The following is a 21,408-nucleotide window of genomic DNA, read 5'->3' as shown; positions in this document are numbered from 1 at the left end:
GTTAAAAATGGGGGTGGAGCCCCCTCCGCATCACCACAGAAATGAAAATCGAATCGTGCCTTTGATGTTCATATATACCAGTACCACAGTGGTGGGTGAAGTGCTTGTTTTTAGGGGAGCTTTGCCGGCCAGGAGACTAAACTATTGTAGGAAAGCCTTAAATTTGACATTTAACGTCATCTTAGATACAACACCACCTTTGCAAATGTAAAAATCATACAAACAATTAGAAAGGGCCTAACACACCTGTGGAAAGTTCTTGGCAATGTCCGCTTTTTAGATGTTTCTTCGTCGTCACTGCCCTCACTATCACTTCTTACGTAATTAGAGTCCTTAGTGTTTCTTTTCCTTTTATTGCAACCGTAAGCGACGCATTCGGTACCTTGCTTCCCCATCACTTTAATTCTAAAGATTTTCCCGCCAAGTTTCAAAATAAGGTCCTCCAATATGGCGCCGAGGCAAAAAGACCGCGCTTCAGTAATTGCGAGTCGCAGTCGAGGTTGCTCGATCCAGTCTTTTTTTGAGATCAGTGGTTCATTGCAGGAAATGCGTACTAGCCCTCGGAGTGAATACGAGGTTTATTTCCTTTTTGACTCTCGATACTTCGGATTTCGAGGAAATGCGGAAGACATTTGTCTCAGGTAATTATCTATTTTTAGTTTCAAGCTTAGTTTTATGAATTCAAAAGGAGATAGAAAAGTGAGGTGGTGCAAAGGCAGAATCATATTTATTTTCGAATCGTTTTTCAAAGACCTTAGCGTAACAAAATGGGGGTTGAAAAACCCGGTGATGTATGTATGGAAGACAGTGTTAAGGTAGGGTGTAGTGGACTTCAAAATTTGTTTCCTTGACAAATGAGAAGTAAGAAACGAAACGCCACGCATACTAAAACGAAAGTACTTTCTTGACAGGCCTAGTAGCAGTTCGTTAGTTCTTTTTGAAGATTTTATATTTAAATCTGGAACTTGACACTTTCAGATGTTTTTGAGCTTGGATTTTGTTCAAATGTTCTTTATCTTTTAACATTAAGCAGAAATATGCACTAAATAAACTTCATTTCAATTTCCTTTCGTGGTACTCTAGACAAGTACTGGCAAGAATTCAACTTCAGTTAACTTGCCAACTACAGGTTTTGTAGGGTCTCCACAGAGAAAAGCATATCTTGATTACAGCATTTTTGTGCAAAGTTTACACAGTCATGGTGAAGAAAGCAAAAAGAGCGAAGAAATATTGATTTAGAATGCTTTTTAAAATATGATGTTATATGTAGGTTCAACATGCATTTGCCTGAATGCAGTTGAAAGCTTGTTTCAAACTTTTTTTTTATCTTAAATGTTTTGATCTCTTGAAACCATGTCAAATGTTCTTAAGATCAAATGAATATTTCTTTTAAATCTAAGAAGATGCTTTTAATAGACATATTTGGTTATTTTTTTCCTAAAAACATTATCTTGGCTGAATGTAAACAAACCTCAAGCCAAAGTGTTTAGTTTTTCATGGTTGTGGCTTTCATTTGAGTATAATTTCTTAAACTTTGTGATTCATTAAGCCTTAACCACAAGTGGAAAAAGATTGTCCTCAAATGCTGATTTTTATAAGTTTTTCATGCTGTTGCTTTTGTGGTGCTGTTCATTGGGTATCATTTGTTGAAATTTTATGAATCCTTGGCTTTACACAAGCTTAATAGGTTAGTTTGACTGGCAAGTAGCAGGTAAGATGCCTTTAAAGTTCTAAATATTGTTTTACCAATTTTATATTTCCTTATATAAATACAAATATATTATCATTCATTTGTTTTTTCCAATTTTGCAAATATTTCTGCAGAAGATGAGCAGGATGGATAAACCAGATCCTCGGCTGCAAATTAGAAAGCTTCCATTCAGAATTCTTCGTGAATTGTCACAACTGTTGGACATTGAGGGAGACAAAGACTGGAAAGCTCTTGCAGCAGCACTGCCTGATGGCATGTTCTCAGGACCTCAGGTGGTGTTTCTTTGGTATTTCTTTTTATAAGTCCAATTAATAGTCATTTCATCTCCTATGCCATGTACATTTTTCAGTTTTTCAGTTCTATTCTTAAATAGAGGTATTACAGTATTTGTTTCAGCCAAGGCAGTTTGTTGTTATCAACTCTCAATATCCCAGACATATTCATTTACGAATAAAGTGTTATCAGCTACATGCATCCAAATTTAAATTTAACTTTTTTAGAATATATCAGCTTTGTGGATAGTATGTCTTTACATCTAAGTTGTACAGTTTATAATTTCTGCCAAAGTATAATTTTTACCTTCTGTTGCAGATTAAAAGGCTAGAAGGCGTTTCAAAGGCTAGTAAAAGCCCTTCAACTGAGCTTTTGACAGAACTGGGTTACCAGCTCCTCACTGTGAAACAGCTAATTGGCTACTTGACCATCATCAACCATCAAGAGGCCCTGCTTCTTCTAAAGCAAAATGGTATTTACAGTCATTGCATTTGGCATGAAATACCAATTTTTATGTTACAGAAAACATATCTTTTTGCAAGGAACATGCTTTCAAATTCTGGAAAACATTTTGTTTGCACTAGTTCTCAAAATAGCACAGTTTTATTTTTTCTTCCTTTGTTTGATATGTTTTTCATTAATACCACACATTTTTATTCAGAAAGGCCCTTGACAAATTGTTTTTATTGTGAAATTTTTTTTACATAATTTCAGTACTGATTTAAAGATGTTTTAACTTGCTGCAAAACATTTTTTTATATTTTTTGTGAAAAACTGATGAATTGTCTCAGAAACCTGTTTTAAAGTGCCCCTTTCACTGGTTTTGTTTTCTGTATTAACAGAGGCAGTTAAAATAACAAGACAGCCAACATCTGTTTCTGAACATGAAGGTGGAAGCATTCGACTAAGATGCAACGCAAAGGGCTTTCCACTCCCAACTTACCAGTGGATAAAGCTTGATGAAGGTGAACTGGATACTGGCATTGACAAGGAATTGATTCTTGAAAATGTTACTCCTGAAGATAGTGGGAAATACGTATGCAGAGTGGCCAATGATGTAAATGCAGTCAACTCAGACATTGCCACTGTTCGAATCATCCCCAAAGGTAATTCTCCCTTGTACTTTTTTCCCAGCATGCACCTTAATTTATACTACAAGGGATTTAAATTGTTTACATATTCCAACACTTTGTTGCAAAGAAATTCTTTCCAAAAAAATCTTTAGTTCAGGCAGGCATTTTCATAAGAAATATCCTAGGCTAGTTGCCCAGGGCTTGCATGATTTCTCTTGCCTGAGCAATCACTCCAGGGAAAGATAATGAATGCTAATAATAAAAATCAACAATGCCAGAAGTGTTTGTAATGCTTAAAGAAAATACTGTTGTAAGGTACATTGGTGTAAGGCAACAGTAGATGCAAACGAACTGTTACGATGATCTGTAAGCACTCTAAGAAAAATTAAATACCAAAAAATATAAATTTTTATTTTTTTCTAAATTGTGTGTACATCACTAAGGTCACAGAAACATTATTGCAAGGTCATCACAAAATAATATACCAAACCTTTTAACATACACTTTATATGTTGAGACAATGTTCCCAGGGCCAATTTGTAAAATTACTAAGTGCCCAATAGTATTCTTAAACATTAACTGTGGATTTGATGTTCAACTGCATTTTCTCTTCCACTGTGGTTGATTTAGCTTACTTATGTTTCCTGTGTTTTGACTGACTGGCTTTGTATTATCTATGCCACTTGTTTCGGAAATAAAAGATAACTGGAAATTTTTTTATTAATGACAAATTTATTCCTAATAATTTACATCATTGCACTGGTGATCGAATGCTGGCAGGCTTGGATTTGCTTGAGTGCTGATGCAATTGCGAGTTGTTGCTCACATCAAACAAAAAGATCTGTTCAGGTGACCAAATTTGTTCCTGGACAGTTGGTCTGGTAAAGTGGGCTTGTACAATAGTGTCAAAAACCGTTTCAAGAATTAAAATTAAACAGAAGGCTGCATTCTGTGAATATCCAAAACCACGACTCAAAACTGTGCATTGTCATTTTATTAATCACTCTTGCCATATAATTATCTTTAATAAACATCTCAAATATGTACCATCAATATAATAGATTTCACCACATCTTTTTTTCATTGTGACCAGTTTTCACATGCCATTGACTTGAAGTTCATATGTTGTAGAGGTGGAACCAAGAAGGGAACCAGAACGGTGGATAGGAAACTGTGGATTTGATGGTAACATAGTATTCCAACAATTTATAATAATAGCTAGTTCTCCTTCAGAAGTTGTAGAATTGTTTGAAATTATTGACGGTTTTATGTTTGTAGTTTGATCAAAGATTGGACATGCTTGCCATAAATCTTGGTTTCATAAAATTTCTAAATTACTTTACTTTTGTCCATGGAGCACTTTTTCATAGCACAATTTTTTTCAATGATTATGTTAAGAAGGAGTTTGAAGAAGCTTTTGTTTTAGATTTAGGCTCTAGTTTTTTGAATATTTCAAAGCTTAACTAAATGCACTGGTATGGGGGTATCTAAATAAATTTTTTCTTATGGTGATAATTATATTTAAAGAACTACAAATTGTGTCTTTTTAACTGAATACTTTATTTGTGAATATTTCCGAACACAAATCTTTTATGCAGTCAGTTATCAAGCATTTCTCATTTGGACATCAAAGAGATTTAGTATTAGCTAAAAAGGAATCAGCCACCAAATTAAGGAGCATATTACCTCAAACTTAATGTTGGCAAGCAATCTCTCCAGCGGTTTTGATTGCTGTACCAGAGGAGGTGATACTCAGGGAAGTGACTTCCCAAAATTCACAATTCAGAGTCAGTCAGATTTGCCATAAACAGTCTGCATAGATAATTGATAAGTAAAAGATAATTGTTGGTATATCTGACAGATTTCCTTAAGAACCCTCTCCCCTCTCCTCTTCCCCCTCCTCCTCCCCCTCCTCCTCCCCCAGAAGATTTCCAATAGAAGGTTTAATACTCCTTTTCTTCTGCATTGACCGATAAGATTTTTAAAATAGCAGCATGTTCTCATTTTTCGCTATTTCCTCTCTAGCCTCTAACACGTTGTACAAATGATGATGATTCCTCTTTTTTATTGATTTTATTCCTTTCAATCTGGCTGGGTTTTTATTATTTATAGCAATCTCTGCTCATTTGTTTTCGAATCTTCCTTGTACACGCAGGTTTGGTTTTGAACGATACGCGGAACGATGCACTCAAGCCGATGGATGTTTTCCCAGGCCAGCATTTTGTTTTGTCTTGTGGCGTCGACAGTTTACCAGGCTTGGCCTATTACTGGATGAAAAACGGTCAGGAAATGCCGGGAGAGAACGGGTGCAGGTTGATATTTGACCCATTTAAACCGGAAGATGTAGGCTTCTACTCATGTAGAGTTGTTGGTCCCGAGGGCCACATGCTTACGAAACTGATGCAGTTGAGAGTTGGTAAGAGATTTAGTTGAGAGTTGGTGAGAGCGTTTACTTAACTTGAAGACGATTTACCTTCACTTTCTTGGTTTTTCAATTTAATGAAATTTTGAAAGATTTACCACCTTGTTGAACCTTTCTATTGAAGCGTTGCAAATGCCGCAGCCAGGGGCGAAGCCAAGAAGATTGTTTGGATGGGTGAAGAGGTGATTTTTGCCAGCAAAAAAGGGCGTGTCTGACTTTTTGACGTGTCTCAAAGTCACATCCACCGCACATCCCCCCACCCCCGTTTGATCACGCCCCTGGCCGCAGCATTCGTTTCCTTTGATGGTTCTCAACTGTGCAGTTGAGCTGTTGAATGAGCGAAATTTTATTTCTTTCAAATGTATGTAAAAACTGTCCTTTGATTTCAAATTTAAGCTTTTGCTGTTTATCACGACAGGTTTCGTGCTCTATTCTCATTTAAGTTCCGTGAACATTCATGAAATTTTGCTATTGCCAATTTATTTAATTATTCCGTTTCCCTTAGGCGATTTGTCGTGTACTGACAGGCAGTTTGGTGAGTGATTCAGTGTTCTTCTGCTAACTTTGACGTTTGTTTTGAATCAACCTTATCTATGTTGACAATAGTCGCTCTGCTGTTATCACAAGTAGTTGGACACATTTTTATCAGATTCGATCTATTTTTTTAGATGGTTACTAATATAGCTACATGACTATAAATCGTGCGCTGAAGTAGTTTGAAGGATGCAAACCCACTGTTTCAACCCAGTACTGTTCCATTCCGCTCACTAAAGCGTGTACTGCACTGACTTTACCGCACCAAGCACTATGAAACGGACCGATAAACATTAATCTCGATAGTGTTGAGCCACATTTAGAATTCACACGACCTTCTTAGCATTTTTTGGATAATTTGAATTTGAACCTTAAGGCAACAAAACTAAGGAGTCATAAAAATTCTCAGTGAAAACGCCTATGTTTGATAGGCCTTCTGCAGCATATCTTTTTTTAGAGTTCACCCTTTGAGTTACCTCATTTTCTTAAATAGCATCATGAATTTGATTATTTGGTTAAAACAAATGGCCGTTGTTCATTTCAGCTTTAGCTTCGCCCGTATCTCTTAGTCTCGCATTTGAACACGCCAATCTCTTAGGCTCGCATTTGAACGCGCCTATGTCTAAGTGATGTGTTTGAGCACGCATATCTCTTAGTCTCGCGTTTGAACACACATCTCTTAGCCTTGCGTTTGAACACGCCAATCTCTTAGGCTCGCATTTGAACGCGCCTATGTCTAAGTGATGTGTTTGAGCACGCATATCTCTTAGTCTCGCGTTTGAACACACATCTCTTAGTCTCGCGTTTGAACAACCCTATTTTTTAATCTCGCGTATCAACGCATATACCTCTTAGTTTCCCGTTTGAAACAATGCTGTTGCCATTAATAAAGCATCTGTACGCTTTTGTTTGACGATGTGCAATTGTCTCTTTAGCTAGCGGCAAAGTTGCCTTGATCATTGGAAATCAAGCTTATAGGAACAAGAAGTCTTCTCAAATGGACCTTGTCCATCCGGCAGATGATGCCAAGGCACTTGCTGCTGTCCTCAGGGAAATGGGTTACCGTGTTCTTTGTATGGTCGACCTCGACTTCGACGAGATGACCAAAGCTATCAAGGGGTTTTGTGATCTGCTCAGTGTCTCCCCCAACATGTACGGCCTGTTTTATTTCGGTGGTCATGGATACGAAGAGAATGGAAAAACCTTCCTTGTTCCAGTTGATGCACCAACAAATTGGGATTCGGAGAACTGCGTTTGTGCCGACCAAGTTTTGTCGCTGATGCAACGCTCGAAAACCAAGTTCAACATGATGGTGCTTGACGTTTGCCGCCTGCCGTAAGTTACTGCTAATTAAGTTTGAATTTGTCAAACAACTGCAGAGAGCCAAAAGTGCAAAAAAATGCAATCAAATGGTAGATATTTCGATGAATGAAATTATTTTAATTTTATTTAAATACCATATTTTTGCAAAGAAACAATTTAAAAACCGAGCTGAAAGCTAAAATATGTCATCTCTGACAATTTGAAACTTGTAAATGATGTTTGCTAACTTGTAGCTTCTTGATCGAGAAAATATTTTAAAAATAATGTTTATCAAAAAACTAAAACAAAAAACTGAAATTATTTTTGTGAAAAGACTAACAGCGAGTATTTATATTCCAATAAAGAATGTCACTTGTATTTAAGAGATTTCTGAGTGCAATTTTGTCAGCGTGACATCTTTGTTTATCTTCAGTTCTGGAAACGACTCGGAGCAAAAAGCGGGAAAGTCATTCGATGCGGAGTTCATTCCCGGAAGCCAATGTGTCATTGCTTACGCGACGTAAGTGTCACCTTTTAGCTTAGGATTTTATGGTAATTTGCCCTCTTGGGATTAATCGATACATTAACGAGGTTTTCTCCCGTTGAAGGTAAAATTTCCATTTTGGGTCAACGTTATTTTTTTGAGCAACTTCGTTCTACAGTTCATCAAAAGATTGCCTGTTTGGGAATCCGAAGTCCCATAATATCAGATGTGATCGGTTAAAATTTCTCAAATTTTTTTCTTTTCTTGGCTTTGGTCGTGTAATTTTGAAATTTTGCAGTTAGGGAGGCTTGCTCAATATAAGATGATTTTTACGTTTGTAAGTCAATAATTTTGTATATCTTCCTTTGAAACAGATGTCCACAGTCACAAGCATTTGAAAGACGGACCGATGCCAATGGCATTTACATGAAGCACTTGTTGCAGCACATAAGAAGCGATTTGAGAGTCGAGCAAGTGCTCTTTAACGTTCACAAAGGTACGTTGCCATCCATCGGCAAAGATTTGTAATCCACATTTTTTTGGTACTTTTTTGTGTCACCAAGTACGATTTTATTCACACTCACGGGGCTCGGAAATACCAAGGAAATTCATGCGTAGATATCACTTTGCAAAGAACCAGATATATTTTTGTCGGCTCAGCCCCCTCCCCTTCTCCTATATGTTTTTTTGATGAATTCCATACTTGGCACTATGAACTAACCCTTGGCACTATGAATGAGCCATTTCTATCAGCCTTCTAGAGCAGGGGTGTACACTTGATAAAATATTGGGAAGGGGGCAAGCCTATTGTTTTAATAAGATGACGTCACATTTCCCATTGTTTTATAACAAAAGACCATTGTCCTCTAAAGTATTGGGGGGGGGGGTCGTCCGCCACTGTTCTAGAGTCGATAGATAGTTTGAATGATTTCATATACAAAACATTAAATTTTTAATACGATTGCAAGTATAAATGGTATGACCATGTACGTGATCTTGGGTGTGGCTTCCAGATGTTGCCTACAGCACACTCTCCTAAAAGGGTACGTTTTGTGTGGCACAGAAGTTCTTTGTAGAAGTTGATCCTGTCAATCACGAAGTCGTGTAAGTAATAAAAGCAACGTTCATTTCATAATATTAACGAGGCCATTCTTCTTTCAGATGTCTCGAAGGATTCTTCGAGAAACGTCATCACGAAAATAATGTCTCCCACGATCAACTCATCAGCAATTGACAGTTTTAGCTTGTGTGACCCTGTAGTCTCAGACCTAGAAAAAGATCCTACTGAGCAATGGTTCAAGCATCATAGTAAGGCCTTTTTATCTCCATTTGTTTTATTAATTAAGACGATTTTCTTTGTTTGTTACAATATTGGATAATTTCACTGTCATTTCCTTTCTTGTATCTCCAGTTTTAAGACCCGGGATTTCCATGCCACAACAATATCACGTGATTATTACATCACTATACTATGATGTAATCATAAGGTTCCCCCTTTGCCTCCCCTTCCTTGGAACAATGTTGATTAGCAAGTACGTTTTTGCTTTTGACTCGTATGTCTAAACTATTTTGTGGCGGAAGTAGTAATTTTTGAGAAAACAGATGAAAAAATCTAAGGATAAAGCACACATTTCCAAGTAATTTTTGCAGGGATGGTAAGCTTCATGTTGTTGTGGTTGTCTTTGCCGTTATTAGTTAGTCGAACTCAGTGTTTGATTCCTCCGTCGAATCGTTGCGAAGAAGAGTTTTTTATCGCTGCTGCAGGAGTTCGAGCATATATCTCATTGTAAAACTTTGGAAGCTCAGACGAATCATGGATTTGAACTGTTTTTCAATACGGATACAATTAATAGAGATAATTCCTAATTGTTTCCCTGGTCACACGCACTCTAACATTCATTTCTTAATGTTAGGAGACTTCTCCATACTTTTAAATGATCAGTTAAACTTTGGCCATAACCTTTTATTCAACAGTTATTCAACCTAATTTATCCGCCCTTATCACGAAATTTTAGCGCTCTTTGCATTTTCCTTGACATACAGTCATGGACCTTTCACATAGTTCTTGTCCAGAGATCTGACGTGGCTTTACGATACATCCAACTTTCCTTTCTAGGACTACCTGCTTCGCGGATTTTGGAATTTGAAAATGACATCAAAGTTCAGCTCAGTTTTGAATCCGTCTGCTCAAACATTTGCAATCTGGTTCTGCATGTGGTTGATGTTGGGCGGTCGTTTGAGTGCGATGTCAAACTCCTTGAAATCTCAAAGGTAAATTCATAACAGAGGCCATAGCTTAATTCTCTTCATTTCGCAATTATCAGATCGATTTCGATTTTCGTTCTTGCAAAAAGCCCCTCCCCCCCTCCCCCCCCCCACTCCCCGTTACGATAAATGCTGCTTGAAAAAGTTACTTTTCCAAAAAATTTGAAATACTAATAAAGGCGTTTCCCACGTTTTCCGAGAACCTGAAGGGCGTGGTTCAGAAATTTCTTTTTCAACCAATTTTTTGGGCATGCAACGCCCTAGTATACTTAACTAAATTTGCACAATTTTCGAAGGTTTTGTCGACCATAATAACCGACAGGGTGTTAAGAAAACGCGTTTTAAGCAGGCCGTTCCATCAAATATTTAACGCCGTCGCAGTTGGTAGCTTGTATGATAAAGACAATCGACAGATACTCAAGTGGCTTTAGCCATCTGTAAAAAAAAATGTTAGCCAATCAATAGGCGTGTGAGTGGTATTATGTTCAATGATTGGTCAATTGTCGATTGAAAGAGATGGCTTAGGCCAATTTAGTATCTGTCGATTGCCTTTCATGTCGGGGCTGATGTTATCGGTCAGGCACTACCGTCTTGCGATTCATAGTAAGACCTGCCCATGCAGAAATGCTTTTCCCGTTTGTAAGTCAATGAGAGGTTTGTTTCTCTGTACGACGTCAAGCTCTGATTGTCAATATTAATCCAACGTGACAGGCCTATGGCAGTAAAGCCATTCCTCAATGTTTCGGGTTTTGTAAAATATAGATTTTTATTTAATCATTTTATTCATCAATGCATAGTCCTGGACTCTTTTCTTTTAGCCATTGCAGATCGAAGAACGCTACATGAATTACAAAACTCCAATTATGCTGGTAAGTTCTCAACTTGACAATTGCGACCTTGATTGAGTCACTCACGCCCGAAGCTTCATTTTCATGAGGACAACATTCTAGGCAGCCTGTCAAACTTTTCCTAAAATCGCTAGATATATTACTCTTTCCGCAAACAGCATGCAAGGCATCGTTTCTACCCCACTTCTACTTTTTCAATTGAAATGAGAATCAATGAAAACAAACTTTTTCAATTGAAATGAGAATCAATGAAAACAACTTTTGTTATCTTCAAGGACGCTGTGCCGCGAAGCAACCCTGATTCTGCGCAGCAGCCGAGAAGAGCTCTTCTGTACGAGCTAAGAACAACTTTGCCGAATTTGCAAAAGTTGACGGTAGGTTTCCAGTCAGTACATTTCAATACCTTCACTGCGTTGTTGTTGTTGCCAGTACGCAGTACATGACATATGATGACATATGTCACTCAAATCCTCAATGAATTGACACATGTTACAACTTTTTAGGGCAACGTTGCAGTGACATTGGAAGCCGCCTATGTTAACATGGACAACAAAGAGCAAAAGACAAATAAATGTTTGATAATTAACATGTCGGAATTTGGAATAACGTCGCTGTTCAAATAGAACCACCGGGTTACACAGAGTATCATCCTCCTGAGACTCTGGCCTACGGTTTATGCAGTGCATTTCAAATTTCAATTATTTCGTGTAAACATTAGTTTTAGTGTATAATTATTTTAATATTACTTCAAACATATTACTGCACTTAAAAGTTGTTAAATCCATACATAATCGAAGTGAAAACAAGCTGTGACTCTAAACCCAACCCGAAGCACATCCTCAACTATCGGAAACATGTTCGGCCATAGAGCAAGGCGCGTGATTTAAATTTTACAGCCACAACCATGTTCAACATGGCTTCCCATTTCACAGGTATAAAAGCAAATCTGCTTTATAAATCTTCGATTTTCCAGCCGTTTGAAAATTTTTTGAGAGAATAAGTTGAGAAAATAACTGTAACCTATATAGGGCTTTCTTGCCACTAAAATCCTTCACAGTTCCACAATTCCATAACGAAGAAACCGATTTAAGTAAGAGATACATCAAATCCAGAAATATTTTGATTGGCAACTGCAAAACGAGTAAGTAACTGGCAGGATAAAAAATGTCGGCAGCAAGAAAGGCTTGGAGTTGTCTAGCTCTAGGTAAAAGGGTGGGAGCAGAATACAGAAAGATTCGGATAAAAGAGACTACAAAAGTCAGCCAGAGATCTGAAAGTAAAAATACACGACCGTTGTAAAAGAAATATCCTTCCAATGTATAAATTTATAACTAGCAATATTGCACAAAACCCTTGACCTTTAGATGATTCGTTTAAGATTCAACACATTCTTTCTCAATTCCTTTTGGTTTACTTTTGTTTCGCGATCAAGGCCAGTGTAGCCAAATTTGATTTGAAAGCACTTCCACTTTTCACTGAAACAAAATCGAAAGACAAGTCAATCAACAGTTTTCTAACTCTTATAATTTACAATATCATATCATAGAAACATCAACACAACTGCAACTTAACCTGCAAGGGCTCCAAAAGCTGATTTTCCACTTTTCTAAGATTTTGCACTCGTGTACTTGACAAATCAAGGCAGTCGGTAGTGCAATTGTTGCTGGCTTGTTTTCATATCACAGCCAGGAAGTGCGGTAGTCAAAGTCTAATTAAAACTGTTAAAAAAGCCATTTCAATAAGAAAAAAGGCAAACAAGCCGAACCCAGACTTACCCCTCCAACCCTGGAGGAGCAACCGACTTATTTAGTAGTTGATTCTTTTAAATTTCAAATGTCGAAGCTTTTAACCCACATAAAAATGCATGGCTGCTTAATCTGTACAATTGCGTTAGAAAGTAATACTTGTTAATACATAGGAAAGAAGCAAGGTCTCACACAATATCGCCAATGAATAATCGAAGCCTTTAGGGGATGCATTCTATGAATCAATGCTTTCGTCTATATCGACTTTAGAAATACTTAATAAGTATGCTATATTACCAGTATTTCCTTTAACTTTGAATTCGTCATCGTGTAGCATTCTCTTCGAGTTATCCTGTTTTGTAAATAAAAATTGAATTTTAATACAGAATTGCATTTCATGACATCAGATCTACCGTTACCCGCCCTTTCTTGCGACCTTCTGAAGGAAGCATAATTTTGGATATTGCTCTGTAGGAGCTCTGTTTCAGCTATCAGGCCAGTTTAGAAACACAATGAGTAATAGATCGTTGCAAATTTTGCAGCACTCGACCAAGAAAAGGCTGCCCAACCTGTGCCAAACAAAACAAAAACAATTTAAGTACATGCTGAGTCTCAGATCAAAAATTAGCGTCCATGCCGCTTTCTTCGTCCAACTTGAAGTCATATATCTTTCACTGAGACTTTCACTAAAGATTTCTTGAGAATTTTCTCTTTGTTAAAACCTGATTTACACGAGACTAATTTTTAGCCACAATTTTTTTAGCTGCGAACTATTCTCCCGAATTCAATTTATACTGGCAGAAATTTTTCATGCAAATTCGCTGCAAGTTATAAAAAAAAATATGGCGACTGTTCGAAGGGTGCTGCCATCAGAAAGATTTTTAAGTTAATCTTATTTAAAAAAGCGTGCGAGACAGCAAAAAAGGGATACTGGGTTAGAAAAAATGTATTCCGAACGTCTTCAGAAGGGAGAGTTTCATCTTTCGGTAAGAGATTTACGTTCATATGACCAAAAATACATCTTAATATTTTCAAATGTCGCCATCTATGCTCTCACAAACATGCGAGATCCAGTTCTGCATCAGCATCGAACAGATCTTGAATCTTTTATGACTGAAAATGTCGTTGTTGAGCAGCATTTCAACGTTTTGAAAAAATTCTTGCCAATCGTTGTTTTCAGACATATTTATTGGTAGAACAACTTTAAGCAAGTTCTCATTCAGAAATTCAAATTTTTAAATAATAATCTGATCTGAATCTACTTCAATGGAGTGTGTACGAGGAAAAGGAAATGAATAATTACCAACCTATTTCATTGACGTTGTATAGGTGAGGGTGTTTGAGAAAAGAAAGCGGAAAAACGTAGGCCATCAGGAAACAAAACACAAGTCACCTGTCTTCAATTGCTGTTCTGATTGGCTTATTTTACAACTCGAAAACCACACAGCGAAAAGTGGAATGGTTTCTACTTTGTTCGAAGCGAATTTTTCGCTGCGATTTCACAGAGAATTTTCTAACTTAAATTCTGCGTATTCGCTGCAAAAAGTTCGCTTCGCACGAAGAAATTCGTCTCGTGTAAATCAGGCTTTAATCAGGCTTTATTGTTAACAAAACAGATCAGATTTACCAGCAAATCAACTGTACTACTGGAAATGGCATGCGAAACTTTAATTCAGTGGTCTTAGAACCAATTGTTGGTATGTGGTTGTTTTATGAAATACAAATGGGTGTCGAAAAAAGAAAAATATTCGAAAGACATGAAAGTTTTATTAAGACAACGACTCTTGACAGAAACAGTGACATTGACATATCTTGACATTTCCATAACGTGAACACAACTTCTGTGAATTAAAAAGAATTTTCACACGATCTTTATTACGTGTTTTTGGGAAAAGAAAACATGTTTAAAGTCTGTTTTTATCTTTTTTCGTCGCATTTTTCTTGTCATTTGACACACATTTTTCATTTTTTATTAAACGCCGCCCTCTGATAAACGCCGTTCTTTGGTAAACGCCGCCCTCTGATAAACGCCGCCTTCTGGTAAACGCCGCCCTCTGATAAACACCGTCCTCTGGTAAACAATGCATCCAAAAGTTGGATTTTGTAACAAACGCCGCGTAATTTTTTAGAGGAAATACGGAATCCAATAAAAAGAACATCAAATCTCAGCAATAATTATCTGGTTCTCATTAAAAACAGTGAATTAGGGAAAAACTTTCATGAAAAATTCAACAAATCAAACAAACTGATAATATTGTAACTGCAAATTTTCGAATGGATATTCCATTTCTTTAATGAATTATGTAGCGACCTTTGCGCAGAATATGTAACTGCTTGGGGGACAACAGGGTCGCTGAGGATTTTAATCATGACGTCATTGACAAGCTTTTTCTGTTATTGGTTGAACTCTAAACGATTTGGACAGTCCTTCACCGTATATAAGAATAACAGGAGTTGATATATGAACAGATAAACGTTCAGGCCATCCCGTTTTAAAGAGATAAATCTTCCATGGTATGAAATATCACAGATCAACCCTGACACAACAAAATAAAGCATTACACAATGGTTTCTGATTCTCTATAGGAATTCAGCATGGCTTTGTATATCAACTTGCGCAATGTTCAGGGCGGGCTTGTGTAAAACACACTGCAAAAGAAACACTGTAAGCATACGTACGTAGGGTTCAGCTCTTTGCAATTTGACACCTTCTACTGATGCTTCGAACATCATAAAGAAAAGATACGATGACTGCTCAGGCCTATAAATGAATCAAAACATGAAGTAGCACAAAAGACAAAATACAGGACAGGAAAACATCAAATCAAAATACAGGACCTCCGAAAGCTAGATGCATTTAGATAATGAGTTAATTAAAATGATTGTTCCAACAGTCTGTTATATAGTGATTGAAGCCGGTTGGGAAGAGCTGTGCACGCTTTAATGTATAGAAAAGAAGAACGGTTAAATGGTATAGATTATGAGTCACGGGTGTATAGAACCCATTAAAGGTCGGTTCTATACACCAATAGTATGTACAACTCTTCTTACACAGCATCAAACACTTGGTGACAGACCGGTAAACAGTAATATCTCTTAGATTATCAGTTAGATAAAAGAACTTGGACTACTCCTTTCTCATTTCTTCTTGATTGCAAACATGACAACTCTTGTGAGAACTGCAAAAATGTCTTTAAAGCCAAGGACTGTGTGCCATAGCCAATAAAAGTGATGTGGCTTCAACTTTCCTAATTGTAAACATATTCATTATTTTAAGTGGCACATACATATGACAAAACATATTCTTTTCTGCTATAAAAATTACTTCAAAAACTTTAAGAGAAAAAGTACAAACCTGTCGATGACGCAATGATATTCCGATCCCTTTTTTTCTAACCTCATTTCCCAGCCCTGAAAAGCAAAGTTGGTAATACCAGCGTCAATAACTCACACAATTAGCTCGGTTTAGCCTCCTTTTGAAACAAAACTTTGACAAACCGCTCTATCTTTATCCCTCTCCTTACCCCCAGCTTTCAATCAGACCTTTCTGGCCAGGTTTAAATATGATTTTATTTCAAGTTATAAAATCTCTACATCTTGAACAACTGTTAATTACTGATACGGTTAATATTTTTGGTTTGTTGGTAATCAGGTTTTCGCATTCTTTACTTCAGGGCCCAACCTAGCAAGCCTCGTTTTATTTTGGTTGCACGGTACTTTTGCAATGATTATAAAGTATAGTTATGGGGTACATTATGATATGCAGAAAGGCTATTTGTGTATGAAGGGTTCTTTGTTGTTACCACATAACATAACAAACATAAAATATCTGCTGCTGCTAAATCACGAAGTTTATTCTTCAAGTTTAATTGAGGCATCGTTTTATACAAATTTGATAGCATTCTAGGAAATTTTTGTTTTTTTATAATTTTTTTGTTTTTAAATAACAATGTCCAGTACTTGAATGTTATTTTAGCCATGGATAACATAAGTTCCAAATCTTTGATTGGCTGACCGACCAACATTCTCAATTGCCCGTTAACCAATCAGAATGCAAGAATATGACAACAAACGTGCCTTGCAGCTAGATTAAGGCCTATTTTGGACGCTTTGACGACTACCCACACTAAAATAAACTTGTAAAATGTGCTGAAAGACAGCCTAATTTTATTTTAAAAATTGAATTTTTGATAAATCTACGAAAAAAACTGCCGTTGTACTCAATAAAATTTTTTCCGCGATCGTTAGTTACAAAAGCTTGAAACAGTCCCTTTCAAATTCTATTTTTGATGCCACTGTTGTTTCTGGTAATACTTTACGGTGCCTCTTTCCGGTTCTTCAAGAATTCTCCTTTATTTTTTCAGTTTACGGGCAGCCAGTATTAAGAAGCATTGAACAGTCAGTGACACGTTTCCGAGACCAAGAATCTGGTGCCTATGTTGATAGATTCATCTTTTCACGTTCACTTACCACAGAAAGTTTCTATTTTATCAAGTCATGGAGGTGATCTAATTTTGTTGCTTTTTCTGCTTGATCAACAGTGGAGCAGTTCTATCTTATATCTCTACAGATACACGCCGATGATTTTAGCAGCATGGCCCTCATGGTTGGCCTTTTCTATTTCTGGTTTCTCTTTTGCTTTGGCAAACTCCCGAGCACTGTAGGGACATTTACCTCTGTTTTAGAAAGCTCACAATCTTCTACAGCCACGCCACTTATGATGTCTCATCTGGCTTTGAAAAACAAATGTTGAACATCTAATTAGATTCGTTATCCTGGCTTAACCTCTACTCCTTTATCTCTAAACCTTTTTACCATGTCCAGCGTTACGTTGTGTTGGCCTTTCACCCTTCTTGAATGACTGTAAAGACAAAGCAACATTTATCTGAAACCTTTCTCTCGAATACTCTCCCATAGACATGCTCCATGTTGAAGACAAACTGTGACAGGCTTTCTCATAAACTTGTGACCTAAAAGACCACACCTCCAAAGTATTTTTTCTCTTTCTTCTTCGGGCAGCGACCAAAGGTTTGAAAACAGTTTTTCTTGAATATGTTTTGCCATGGCAATCAGCAAGTTTCTAATGCTACACCTTCCTTCTATTTCACTTGATCAGTTTTTTCACTGGAATAACCTTAAAGGTACTTTAATTCATACAGGTCACATAGGTACTTCAATGACAGACTTTATGTTATAGCTTTTGCAAAATCTAGACCCTTACACCTTAAAGAATATCATTCATAGTGTTTTCTGTGGATAATCTAAAGCGGTTTTAGAATATTAATATCCTCTCATTCAAATTCCATTCACCTACACAATGCAATGCAACACAATGGACTGGACACAATAAAATACATTCTAATACAAAATACATTCAAAATCAAGACTGGCTTGTAAATCATAATTGCGCATTTCTACATGAATTGAGGCAGTCTTACTTCGAAGGCAGTTTGAAAATTAATGAAATGGACACTTCCTGCTTGAAAGTGTTTATGTTCATACAAGAAACATCTTTCAAACCAAGTTTTAAACATCTTCATAGCAGGATATAAAATGGATATAAAAACTTTCAAATAACTACCTCACCAGTCCCACCAACACATTTGTATTTAAACTGACATTTAACGTTCCCCTAGAAATGGAAACAAATCAAGCATGAAAAGAAGAAAAGTTAAAAATCAGATAAAATAATACCCTCTAGCAAAATAGTGGCCACGTTGTCCTTAATAGGGGGTTAGCTAAACACTACCCCAAAGCTCACAAAGGCCTTCATAAAATTGCTGATTCTAATGCACCAGGAGAATTTTAGTTAAATCTCCTTTGAACCTTAGCTTAGTTATATGCCCTGGAACTAACAAAAACATTTATCGTGCCTCATTGCAATCACAAAATTTGCAATGTAGCTAAAAACCACCATTTTTATCATTTCTTACTTCCTAGCCATTTTTCAAGAAAATCCATGACCCCAGATATGCCAAAAAAGGAAAAAATGTAAGTTTTCAGAAAAAAAACTTTCCTCGAAACAACCTAATATGCCTTTTTCAAATTGTTTTGCAATTAATTAATGTAAAGAACTTTTGGTGAAAGTCCTGCTTTACATTGGCTGTTTTGCTTGGGTTTTTTCAAACATTTACAAATGAAAATGAAACCGAGAGTAGGCAGATTTATTAGGATTAACAAGATATTCCATTTTAAAATTTGCGATAAATCAGTTAAGGAGGTAAAATGCAAAACATTGATGAATTTTTTTGCCCCTGTGTAAAAATAATTATTTTTACAAGATGCTACATATTCAATAATGAGCTCATAATATATGTGATGTACACTGCTTGAATTGTCATTGCAATCTTAAAGCAGTCTGGCCCCTCAATGATTGGCTAATATGAACAATCGGTTTCCCCACCTTGACGAGTGACGCTGCTCACTCTGGCTGGCCTAGCTGCAGTTTTCAAGGCACCGGGGCCTGGCCAAGCTATCGGAAACAGATTTATTTGCTGGAATTAAAGGCAATGGACAGATATAAAAGTGGCTTAAGCCATCTGTCAATCATTTCTAAATCCAACAAATGAGCATGTGAGTGGAACCATTCTCCATGATTGGTTTTTAAAAATGGATTAAGCCCCTTTAGTATTTGTCAATTGCCTTTAAGAAAACACTTCTTTTTACCAAAGGAATTTTTAGTGGCGAAATTTCAATATGCAAATGAACTGAAACAAAGAACATTTTCCCCTCTTCTGCAAAAAAGTTATGATTTATTTCAAAACATAACTTAACTACAGTTCATCATGTGTAAAGTCTTCTGCAGGTTCCGCAGGTGAAAAAGCATTGCAAAACTTTTTTAAATGCCCAATGTAACATAATAAAAGTTTTAAGCAATTTTTTGGTTGGTGCTAACAGGATCCTTATCTTTTTTAGGCCTTCTCAATATCCAGAAAAATAATAATAAATAACAACAGAAATAATTATTCAGGGAAACTTTGTTAGTACTACAAGCACTGTTATCAATAAGGGCCCTGTAAATGCTACAATCTACAATGTTAGTCTCCAAAAAGGCTTAGCCCATGATGGAGAAACACAATACTCTCACTACAACAAGCCAACTTTACCTAACTACATATAACTACACACAATAATGGTTAACTGATTAGTAGTTTTGGCGCAAGGGCACTTGGTCGACATGTTTCACTTTGGCTGCATGACAATACATACTACAGTTAGTGATAACACAGCTATGACAGATCAATATTACAGTAGCCTTGGGTATGTTGCAATGCTACGGATTTCCTGGATCTAATGGCTCTATATAAAGCAATTATCCTCCAAATACTGAGCAATATTGTTTAAAATTCAGTAAATGATAAAATGTTTACATCTGGGCCAATATTTCACTATCAATTACCTTGAAAATTTGCCAACATGATTACTTGCCCACCCTGTGCTGTCTGGTTGTCTGGTGCGTACCCATACCAAATAAATATTCGAGGTAAAGTCAGAAACAAAGTAAAGTCAGATGGCCTTGAATATATTCAACAAAATTTATTATTTTTTATACTTTGTTTTGTGAGTGGTTGAAATTCTGATGTGACTTTTGTTGACTTTCTGTGAATGTTTGTAATCTGTTTTCTGTTTCTTCCATTACCTTGAGCCGGTACTTACTTGGCGTTGGCTTCCATTCGAATACTTATGGGAGGGGAGTATTGCTAAATAAATTACTCACCAAAGCAACTTCTTCAGAAATTTCTTGACCAAAGGGTTGTGCCATAAAATTGTGGGACGCAGAATTTTCAGCCAAAGTTTGTGTAGGTAAAATTGTGAGAGATATAAGGCAAAAACTTGCAATAATTGAGCATGATAACCCTAACGATATTCTAACTTTGCTTGACGCCATTTTGCCCTCACAACAAACAGTGATAAGCATAACTGTCGGTTCCCTGTGTTGCATTGCCGCGTGGTACCAAACAGGGGTACTTCAAGAATCACAATTTAAGCCTTTGATTTTTAATGTACCTTTTTATGACTTGGGACATTTTGCCGGTTATTTCCCCAGGGAGAAATTTAACCTGCAATGATGACCATTTTTTGCAATGATCAAAGCTACATTTGTTCGGTGATGGCATTTTTCATGTTCCTTTTGAAACTAAAGATTTTTTAAATGACAAGTATCGCAGGGGCGGATCCAGCAAAAACCTGACTGAGTTCCAGGCCAAGGATAGGTACTTTCAGATGATGCATTGATAACTTTGCATAAGACAACATTATTATTCATATTTATGCATTTTGGTGCCACTGAGGGGGAGGGGTAGGTACTATCTTCTCACTAAATCTAGATTCTAGATTTCTTTCCCACAAAACAGTGCCTCTGTGAAAATTTTTGCAACGCTTGTTTTGCTCGCAATTTGTTGTTTTGCCTCGGTAGACACTAGCCTATACATCCAAATATGGTGTTCCGTCTGAGCATAGGTTTTCCGTGCCATCAAAGATTGCAATTTAAAGCAAAGGTAGTTAACACTCCTGGAAAATTAACGATATCTCCTAGTTTTATCTCAAACGCTTAATAATCTGCTAGAATGCTACGATGGTCATGAGTATAAGACATTTGCAGTCGCCATTTCGCATTCAATGTTTTGCAGTTCCACAATAGAACAGAAACAATAGGTAGCCAATCAAGTACGGGCCGTTGTACAGCTCTCTCACAAATATGGTATCATTTCCGAGTTCCAGATGAAGTTTTGACTGAGTTCCATCCGTATT

General features: G+C 36.8%; 2 protein-coding genes across 3 annotated transcripts; one reads left to right on the top strand and one right to left on the bottom strand.

Annotated features, from left to right (window-relative positions):
• The first annotated feature begins 532 nt into the window (after positions 1–532).
• LOC135687242 (mucosa-associated lymphoid tissue lymphoma translocation protein 1) lies at positions 533–13,045 on the top strand. 2 transcript variants are annotated; one of them, XM_065203756.2, is made up of 15 exons: positions 533–641; positions 1,825–1,983; positions 2,303–2,456; positions 2,827–3,090; positions 4,189–4,242; positions 5,213–5,473; positions 5,985–6,014; positions 6,949–7,348; positions 7,749–7,835; positions 8,174–8,295; positions 8,961–9,107; positions 9,916–10,070; positions 10,883–10,933; positions 11,188–11,286; positions 11,416–13,045. In XM_065203756.2, exons 2-15 carry the CDS (start codon positions 1,828–1,830, stop codon positions 11,533–11,535), a joined length of 2,100 nt encoding a protein of 699 aa, XP_065059828.1. In that variant the 5' UTR covers positions 533–641; positions 1,825–1,827; the 3' UTR covers positions 11,536–13,045. The 2 variants fall into 2 exon arrangements, with proteins under 2 accessions (XP_065059828.1, XP_065059827.1); XM_065203755.2 differs by lacking the exon at positions 533–641 and adding an exon at positions 656–815.
• LOC135687243 (myeloid-derived growth factor) lies at positions 12,206–20,581 on the bottom strand. The gene is made up of 6 exons (XM_065203757.2): positions 20,375–20,581; positions 18,239–18,289; positions 16,013–16,068; positions 15,337–15,418; positions 12,955–13,009; positions 12,206–12,387 (listed from the first exon to the last, which is right to left on the bottom strand). The coding sequence occupies exons 1-6, from the start codon at positions 20,573–20,575 to the stop codon at positions 12,323–12,325; spliced, it is 510 nt and encodes a 169-aa protein (XP_065059829.2). The 5' UTR covers positions 20,576–20,581; the 3' UTR covers positions 12,206–12,322.
• Between the last annotated feature and the right edge of the window lie 827 nt (positions 20,582–21,408).

The sequence above is a fragment of the Rhopilema esculentum genome, chromosome 20 (assembly GCF_057945365.1).
Source record: "Rhopilema esculentum isolate cy_ngs chromosome 20, ASM5794536v1, whole genome shotgun sequence".
In the NCBI taxonomy this organism is placed as follows: domain Eukaryota; kingdom Metazoa; phylum Cnidaria; class Scyphozoa; order Rhizostomeae; family Rhizostomatidae; genus Rhopilema; species Rhopilema esculentum.
This window is presented reverse-complemented; position numbering and strand designations above follow the sequence as displayed.